The 9924-nt window shown below is 43.8% G+C and overlaps 1 protein-coding gene across 1 annotated transcript; it reads left to right on the top strand.

Annotated features, from left to right (window-relative positions):
- The first annotated feature begins 1316 nt into the window (after positions 1-1316).
- TMEM215 (transmembrane protein 215) lies at positions 1317-9584 on the top strand. Its single transcript, XM_071802370.1, has one exon. It carries the CDS (start codon positions 1782-1784, stop codon positions 2499-2501), a length of 720 nt encoding a protein of 239 aa, XP_071658471.1. The 5' UTR covers positions 1317-1781; the 3' UTR covers positions 2502-9584.
- Positions 9585-9924: the final 340 nt, after the last annotated feature.

The following is a 9924-nucleotide window of genomic DNA, read 5'->3' as shown; positions in this document are numbered from 1 at the left end:
AGGGGCTCAGTGTGGATTTTGCTGGGCAACTTTCAAGAGGACAAGCTCAAATGATGATAATGATCCATTACAAACTTTTAATATCAAAACCGGGCCACTGCCACTGATTTAACACCCCTCTCCAGTATGTTTGCTTCTGCCTCCACAGTAACTCTTCCTTCAAATGAAGACAGCAAAGGCTATTGCTTGACATTTATGTGGAAGGTGTCCTGTAAGGCAGAAGTTGTGCCCATTAAAGAAAGGATCTTCTCAGGCTTGCTCTTTGCAAGGCAGCTTGGAAATCTACAACACAGAGGTACTTTGTTCATATTGTACTGTAGGGTGTATGAATAAAAATTAGACGTTTTCATGGCTGAAAGATGGGGGATGTTTGAGTGTTTTCAAAAATGGCTTCTCAGAGCTTTGCAAGTTTCTAGTGTGAGGAAAAGGAATCATGTTAATGGGAAAATTTACAAAAATCACAGTTTCATGATTTAGTTCATGATTTATTCTCTTAATGCTCTTGGACATTTTCTGGTGTAACTGCTCTTTATCTCCCACTATCTGTGCCCCAAGTGAAAGCATTTACTCCTTTGTGTCGCTTCAATGTAGAAGCAACCTGCCTGAAAATGCTGCTGCTCATAAAGCTCCTTCTGCCTTTCCACATTCCCTCACATTTCACGTCCTCTCCTGTATTCATTCAGGTGGTGGGGCTTACTTCAAATTACCATCACTTGTGTGCATCAAAACACGAACACTGAACATCAGCTTCACAGCCGATTTATGGCAGAATTTAGACACTGAGGGATACACTGTGAGGTGCATCTCAGCAGCTGGATTCAAGCCTGGGTTAGGGGATAACTCCAGGAGAGGCTTTATCTCTCAGGGCTTCGCCCGTGATGAAATTCAGCGGCAGCACGGCATCTCCGAAACCCTTATTCTGTGCTTGCACATAATTCTGTGAAGGAGCGTTTGAGGCAGGACTGCTCTTTGTACGGAGGAGGATTTACTCAACAAATCCCAGCTCCACAAAGGGCTTTGAGGGCAGAGGGAGCGCAGACCCTGCTTTTCGGTGCACCCCAGGGAAGGACGCCTGTCGGGAGCTCCGGCGTGGGCTTCCCAGGCTGGGTCCCCTCCTCCTGGGAGGGGAAGCCACCCCGGGGCGGTGGCAGCTACCACCTGGCCATCAGGTGGGGGGAACCCCCCCGAGACTCCCTGGCCCGCCCTCCCAAAAGCTCCCCCCGTACCGACCACACAGCCCCCCGCGCCGCGGCACCCGTGGGCGGTGCACGTACTCACGGCTGCTGAGGGGCTCCGGCGGGGCTGGGCGAGGAGGAGGAAGGGCAGGTGTCCCTTGCGGCCGCTTGCTCCCCGCCCGCCGGCTGCTAGGAGCCGCCTGGGTCTCCCTCCTTTCCCCTCGCTCCCTTTTTGCAGGATTTGAGCCCCACACGCCCGTGTACACGCGTGGCCGCCGTCACGTGTGGGAGGGCGCGGCGGGGCTGCCGGCGCGGGGGCCGCTCCTGCTTTAGCGGAGCTGTCTGCGGAGCGCAGCTCAGAGAGGCTTCGGGCAGGGAGGAGGCAGGACGGCTCCCGCCCGCCGCCCGACCCCTGACCGACCCCGGCCGCGTCCCTGTCCCGCCCTCCGACTGCGGCTCCGTCCGAGGAAACCCGAGCGGTGCCGGACGTCGGGGATCTCAGTACTTCACTGTCCGCGGAACTTCAACCTCTTCCCGGGGAGCATCCGTCCCCTGCCCCGAGGGGCCGCTTCGGTGAAGGAAAGTGGTCCTTTGCGCATCAGCAGGATGGCACGGACCATGAGACCCGACGACATCAATCCCCGGACGGGGCTGGTGGTGGCTCTGGTCAGCGTTTTCCTGGTGTTCGGCTTCATGTTCACCGTGTCTGGCATCAAGGGAGAGACCCTGGGGGACATCCCACTGCTGGCCATCGGGCCAGCCATCTGCCTGCCAGGCATTGCTGCCATCGCTCTCACCAGAAAGACTGATGGCTGCACCAAATGGCCCAAGAACAAGTGTCCATGCTGTAAGCAAGTCAAGGACCGGGATGTCATGGAGCTGCTGAGGACACCCTCGGACCTGGAGTCTGGCAAGGGGAGTTGCGATGAGCTGGCCAAGAAAGCGTACCAGAAGGACAGGAGAGAGCTGCGGGGTGAGGACTCTGTGTCCATCTGCACCACCACCACCACCACTACCATGGGTGAGTGCAAGAGCCTCATCAGAAAGGTGGAACAGGAGGAGATGCTGAGATACCTGGAGACCTGTTACCCAGAGATGCCAGGGAATGTGTTCGTGGGAGATGGCTCTGTGTACAGTGCCTTGGAGAAGAAGAGCTCTTCTCCCATCAGGGACAACACTGATTGCCCTGACATCGAAGACAACATTTTTGTTGCTCCTAAAGACAGTATCATTGTCTGCTCTTACAAGGACAACAGCCCTTATGACAGATACTGTTGTTACATAAACCCTACTGGAGTCAACTCAGACCAGGAGACCATAGTGTGAAGGATGCATACTTTATATATATGTATGTATACAAAAACTGCAACTTCAACTTCTTGATAGGGGATAATATAGCTGACTGCACTGCATGGGACAATCCTGATACTATTACAATTTAACCTGGTATGTGACTGATACTCAAACCTTTTGTGCCTGAAATACTCTTTCTGTAAGTAAACAAGCATGTTTAAAGGCTAAAGAATTCAATTCTTCATTTTGGAAAAAAAAAAAAAAAATTACATTTTAATTTTATTTTCAGTTTCTCCCTTTGCCTCTCTTATATTTTTCTGCTGCCTATTGTACCCAAGCCCGTAGACACATTGGCAGGAGGACAGTAGTGGCTGTCAGCTGAAATCAGGAGCTGAATCGAAACTCTGGAGCTGTCTGCAGGAAAGAATGTGGTGCTCTATGGCTGAATGGATCTTAGCAAGTGTCACTTCATTTTAGGAGGGATTGAGAGATGTCAGCATGCACTCCAATAGCTGGCTAACATTAGGGAGTGTAGAAGTGTTTTGCTTCTTTTCCTTCTTCGTGGCAGGTTTTTATTTTCCTTTACTTCAAGGAATTGATGTGCTGACCCTGTGGGCTCTTCTCAAAGTCTCCTAGGAGCCACAGAAGCTCAGGGGAGTTTTCAAAGGCTGATTAATCCATCATTAATAGCATGCAAAGTACAAGTTTTAGCTTCCTTCCCCACTCATATTGAGTTCACTGGAATGTTTCTAACACTTTTGGATTTTGTAGACATATCTGGCAAGGAGATTACATCATGATCATGACACAGTTCTTGCAGAGACTAGGAGCAGATGTCGCTGGACTCAGGTCTTAAAAATATATTTCAGTACCTCTAAAGTTGCTCAGATAATAGAATTCTGTGGGTTGTGTTCAGAGCTGGATTTGACCTTTCTGAAAACGTAATTTTCATGTGCCTTTTCTAAAATGCCAGTTGCTTCTCTATGGGTGACGAATGGTTATGGTCTGTTCAGGGGCCTCAAAGCCATGCTTTGCTGGGGGAAGGGAACAGAGGACCTGGCTGGCAGGTGTTTTTTGTTCACAGCTTATGGATACATAGCAAGCAAAATATGAAGTGAATAATGAGGATTAATGATTCAAAATCCGAGCCTGCATCTTACATACAGAAACAGAAATCCTGGCTACTCTGTCCAACAGTAAATTGCATGTTCCATGCTGCATATAAACATCTGATCTGGCCTCTACTATGTAGGTAACAGAGATGTGGTATGATATGATGTGCATGCCAAGCAGCTATTCTCAGGGTTAAGGTCCTAGGGGAATGGTCACTAAAACATAGAGTAATTTGCTAGCATCTCACAAAGTCCCGGTTTCTATGACTTTCTCATGAGTCCAAAAAATACCTTTGTGATGGAAGTCTTAGTAACTGTTCTTAGCTGTTTGGGGTTGGTTTTTTTTATGTCAACCATAAGTTGTACCAGACAAATGTGTTGAATTACCAGGCTAGGAAAGAAGTAAAATTCCCTTTCTTTTGTAGCAACCTGAGATGTTGTGTAGAAAGTGGCAAGGAATTTTCCACTAAAAGGAGATATTCTTTGCTGCCCACCAAATTGTTCAGAAAGTGAATGGAAATTTTATGCATCCATCAGTTTGGTTTTTTGGAAACTTATGTCAAATTGTTACAGACAACCAGTCTCTGAAAAGGTTTCCAGAAGGAAGAAATACAATTTTTTACATAAGATAGTTTGGCTTCATTCAGACTAAGCAAGATGTTAATACTTTGTCCAGGCTTCGGTGGGGCATCAGAGTGCTATTATGACAAATTAAAAAAATATGAGCTAGTTCAAGTCAGACAAGGCCTCTCAGTAGTTAGTTACAGGTAGCTCTGCTGCTCTGGCATCCAGCAACAATACTGTGGGAATAAATAAACACTTATACTCTTTACAGCCCAGGTTTTATCCACTGAGCAAAGGAATTCTGCAAAAACAGACCCTCTCCATGACATGTTCAGCTCCCGTTCCCACAAAAAAGCACAGTGTTGTTGTCAGACAGATTGTCTCCTCCAGGCTTAGTCACTGCAGGACCTTATTCTGCAATGTACAGAGCAGCTCTTTGATGGTACTGGGAACTCTTATTTCATGACCTCTGAAGCCAACAGCTACAATACTGCTGATGAGGAGTAGGGTTATTCGTCACTTTCCGTTCCCGAGGGGATCAGGGGAGGGTCTCAGCATGTGCCCACGGATGCTCAGCATCTCTGAAGATCAGACCCACCATAAGAAAACAGGCTACCAGGTATCTGCGTCCTGCCTTTGCTGGGGTTGTGAGCAATCGCTCGCCTTGCATAAGAGAGCAAAGCGTCAGCCCGCTGGGAACCTAGATTTGTACAGTTCTGCAAATATATATAGGAAGAGGTCAAGTTTTTCCATTTTGTCTAGGATTAGATGTTCTCTGTCAAAAGTTATATGGGGTTTTACAAGGCAAGATGGCAAACTTTAGTGACAAATGGAACAGTAAATATATAACTGGAGATGCAGCCATGTAGATCTGGTCATGTGCTTTATTCAATTCTTTGTGTAGAAACAAGAGGATGCTTTTATTAAGCAAAGTTTGATGGGAGAGAAAGTTTTCTACACTATGGAAAGAGATATGCAAAATTTATGTTTAAAACATTGTATTTACAGGCATGATATTTCCTTTGTTCATTTTGCTGAGGTAAGATTTCATACAAAACACAAGTTTAAGCAATATTTCTAGGCTAATCCACCATAACCCACTTAAATTTTTTAGTGAATATGTAGTAATTTGATATTAATACTGCCTCTGAAATTTCTTTCTCTGAGTTTTTCGTCCTTTCCTTTCTGATAGTTAAGCACAGAATGAAATGGAAATGGATTAATTAGGCCATTTAAAAATTAAGAATCTGTCCATTTAAAAATGAAGGGCTTGGTGGTGGTGGTTTGATTGGGTTTTTTGTTGTTGTTGTTTGTTTGTGGTTTTGTTTGTTTGTGTTTGTTTTGCTGTTATTTATTTTGTTTTGTTTTACACAAAGGGAGCTTTTTTTCATACGCTATGCTTTTGCCAGTAGAAATCTGCTGCTTATTTGATGGAAGATGGCATGGCAGCAGCTTCAAGCTTTTTATGCAGATACCATGCCCAGGCCAGAGAATTACTGGGGTTCTATTTTCTTTCAGCTCATGTGCTCTCTTCTGATGGCCACTGGAACTTGTAGGACCAGTGCTGATCTTGGAATAAGCAGCAATAATTGCATCACTTTTCAGAGGCAGCTTCTAGTCCTGGGTCTGAACTTCAGGCTGCCACAGCTTGGGGTGTGATTCCAAGCCAGGACCCAGAGATGAGAGCGTCTTTCTGTCCTTGCTGCCTTCAGAACACCTCTGGGTCAATATCCCACTTTCTCCTCAGTGCTGTCCTCCACACAAAGCATGCAGTTGTAGTGGAGCTCTGTTTGTGGGGTTAATGCCTGGGCTTGTTGAAGTCAGTGGCCCCATATTGCTTGCTCCTACAGCACAGGTGGCATGGCATGTATCAGCGTCTGAAGAAAGCCAGTGATTTGGATATTCAGAAAAGGATCCTTATATATATAGAATTAATTTTTAGAATAGCATTTGTCTTAGTGCTACAGTTAAGTTTACCTTCTTTTAAGAAACAATGTGATATACAGATAAACTCTATGCATGGCAATTGTGTTGATGTGATTAGATTTCTGTTGTCATAAATAACATTTTTACGGTCATACAAGCTGATCATTGCAAAGCCTTTAACAGAAAATTGGGAGTGTTAATCAGTGTGCAGTTTGTCCCCCTGGAGCACTAAACAATAGCTGGTCCTTTCTGCCTGGAACCAAATGGGTGGGAGGTGAGCATGCTCAGGACTGTGTCGCTGCATTGTATTCTCGATCTGCATTCTGCAGAAATGTGGTGCTCTTCCACAGGCAGTTCCTCACCATCCAAACCAATCTCTCTGCAGTCTTGGCTCCAGTAACTATTTATTATGTTGTAATTAGCAGATTAGCAGCCGCTGTGACCCCCTCTCAGCATTTCTCCTGGTACATACCAGACTGTGTGCAGAATGAGATACTGCTCTTGGTTGGGCTGGTAGAATCTGACCCCAAATCACCCATCCTATGTAAGCTGTTACGCTGAGACGTCCAACTAAATCATCAGTTCTTGCACCACAGGCCTGGGATTTTGCATCTCTATGTAATACCTTTCACACTAAAGGTGCCGTAGAGATGGGTTAGAGAGGGGTGACTGTCAGGCCTTGAAGTCACTTCCAGCCTCCTTTTCCTGAGCATTTAGTGACTGATCAATTTATATGCAGAACACAGTCTGCACTCAGAAACTTGAATCTAAACACGTTGCCAGTAAAGCCATATTGCTAGCAAAAGCACTTCCGACATGGGAGATTTTCTGGGTCTTGAAAGGTTTCTCTGCAAGTTTCTAATATCAATCGTATTAAAATGTGCAGAGGAGTTTCCTAATATGTAGAGTAGAGGAGTTTTCCTGATGCATTCTGAACACACAGCATGGGGCATCATCTGCAAAGCAGCTCATGCTGAGCCCATTTGTGCTCTGCAGCCAGTCTGAACACGCAGTCCCTACTGGGCCGACTGTTGGCAGGTTTGTTACTTCTGTGGTACTATGGGCCCTTTTATGTCTGGACTTTAGAAACAGCACAGAGAACAGATCTAGAATTCACTTTTAATGCTCTCTGGCAAACTTTCATCAGTAAGCATTACCTTTAATTTATCAGTCCTGACAGTGGAGGAATTCCAGACCATGTATGTCTTTACTAGGCAAGGAGATCCAGCTTTCATTTGTTTTTAAATCACAGCTTATTTTCTGTTCAGAACAGTTGCAAGGATTAGCCCTGATTATCCTGTTGTCAGATACACGCAGAAGTGTTTATGCTTCATCTTTTTACTTACAAACACTGAAGCATGCATAGATGTAAATACATTATGCATTTGTTTTCAAGAGCAGGTTACAGAATACACAAACACAGCAATATATTAATTTGAGATCCGCTCAGAGGACCCCTCTGTTTTTCTGACACCTGACACAAATTTTCTGCATCAGGCTTATTGTTGCACTTTAAAATTCCTTCTGTCCTTTAGGAAAAGACAATTTTTCTAGAGATGAACTCTGTTGTGGTTCCTTAAGGACACACAGTTCTTTTAACAGGATACATAGAGTTTAAAGGCCCCAGGACTGTGTCTCGTTACAACCCTGAGAAATCCTGGCTCCATTATGAATTACAAACTGAAATTTTCCAGTGCTTTGCATTCAGCATTTCTCCAAACCGTTGCTAAAAGCCTTGAACCCTTGGTCCATTCTGACAGATACAGTACTAGCATTTTTTAAACCTACAGTTTCATTACTCTAGGGAAAGGAAAAGGCATAAATACTTTGAAAATCTGGCTCTGTACTTTACTCTAGTGGGGCAAGAACACAAGAAGAGGTCTTGTGAAAATCTCTCATGAAATCAAGAGAGACCAAAAAGGCTCACAGACAGTATTTCATTACTTTTTCAGATTAAGTGTGTTATATTCTGGTCGCATAGGCAATATGTTTAGTGCGTTCTTCCATTTGTGTAGCTTCTCTTTGGTAGCTTACGCTGAACAGGCTCCTTAGGTAGGAACAGAGAGTGTTTTTCTGCCTGGAGGCGGGATGCAAGAGTTACAGAAAAAATTGATACGTAGTAGGAATCTGATGCCAGGAAAGCTGATTCATTTTCAGATATCATCAAGACACTTACTTGCAACCCGTCGTATTTTACTAGGAAATGCAGCGATAATCATTAGCAGTTACATGCACTCATGAACATAAGGATGTTCTACAGTAGCTTCATATTTGGCATTCACTGACAAGGAAGTACCTATTCTATTTCAACTAAAATCCAAGGCAAAAATCAGAAAGATGTAACAGTAAAAATTAAGTGTGAAACTTCAAGGTCAAACTTAGTACAGTGTGAAAACCGTTAAATCCAGCACTAGAAGTTAGTTCTAAAAATGTTGCATATGCACATAAGATGTAGTGGAGTGGAGAGCTGAGGTACAAATACAGAAGATCGGGTAGGTTCATTCCCTGTCTGAACCAGGGGACTGTGGTTAGTGTACTATGGAACGTTAAATAACACCATGTAGACTCATGCATGCTCATTGGAAGGTTACAGTCATTGAGTTCCCACACAATCAAGTTCTGCAAAACCGAGCCTCTCACATTTCAGACCGGTTGGTTTATATCTCTACTTCAGAAAGAACATTTTAGCAAATTTTATATTAGGAAGAGGGGAAATTTTCCCGTTTTCTTTGGGGACAGCATTGGATTGCAAATTATTTTATCTTTGAATTCCAATTTAGAATGTAACAATGTACAATCCAATGTTTTACCCTGACTGGTGAGAAGTAGGGGAAAATTCAGACACGAATTGGGAGGACAGAGTATTCATTAGCTGAAAAGCAGATGGGAGCCAGCTGGAGAATTATCTGAATAATCTTGCATAGCCTTGTCTTTTTACTGGTCTGAAAGGACAGCCCCAGAAATACTCTTAACAAACCAAAGAACCCTACTATTGAGATCATTTCAGATGGAAGGGCTATTAATAACTTTTGGGGGTCTGAGTGAGGTGGGAAAGAGTGATATTCTGCATGCTGGGGTAGCTCTTACCAACCTCTTCTTCAGATATAGATCTTCAAGAGACCCTGCACCCTCCGACTGCATGGTCAGGACTCGGCGCTGATACTATGCCCTTGCAGTGTTTGCAAAGAACACCTGATTTTGTTCCACTTTACTTTAAATACTTTTTTTTTTTTTTTTAATTTGAATAATTAGCTGTAGGAAGAAGCAGATAACTTTTCTGTTTACACAAAAAGAACCATGGAACTGGAGATTCTCTGCATATGTTGATAAAAACCTAAATAAAATCTGTTTGCTGCCTAATCTAGGGGATAAAGACTAACTTTTTGGTGGCAAAACACAGTCTTTTTCCAATGCTAATGGTTTGAACACAATGTAGAAAGTTTTACATCTGCAAGTACATTAACCATTTTTTTTTACTTGTTGGGCTTTTTTTAAAGTATTGTGGTTATTCAGTCTATTCCTCAACATTCTAACTGAAAAAATATCATAAAGGTTTCTTGATCTAATTAAAGACTTTCATAAGTCAGTTTTTGCGTTGTGTGATTCATTTAATGTACCTGCCTGCATCCTCACCTGTATGTAGATAGAGCTGCAATAAGCAATAATCAAAATGCACAATCTTTCCATAAAATCACCACATAATGCATACAGTATTAGTATCCTCTGCATTATTTTGCATGACCATGGACAATGAATGGCCACTGAGTGAAGAACTGAAGTGATCTATAAAGCGCATATCACCTTCAGTTCTTCAGCTCTATTATTGCAATTTCTTTCCCACTTTCTGATAGGGA

Source organism: Patagioenas fasciata, chromosome Z, assembly GCF_037038585.1.
Source record: "Patagioenas fasciata isolate bPatFas1 chromosome Z, bPatFas1.hap1, whole genome shotgun sequence".
Lineage (NCBI taxonomy): Eukaryota > Metazoa > Chordata > Aves > Columbiformes > Columbidae > Patagioenas > Patagioenas fasciata.
The sequence above is the reverse complement of the archived record's forward strand: the minus strand, read 5'-3'. Positions and strand labels throughout refer to the sequence as shown.

What these genes read in the sequence shown, in the direction of transcription:
- TMEM215 (XM_071802370.1), top strand. Translation starts at nt 1,782, where the DNA reads ATGGCACGGACCATGAGACCCGACGACATCAATCCCCGGACGGGGCTG.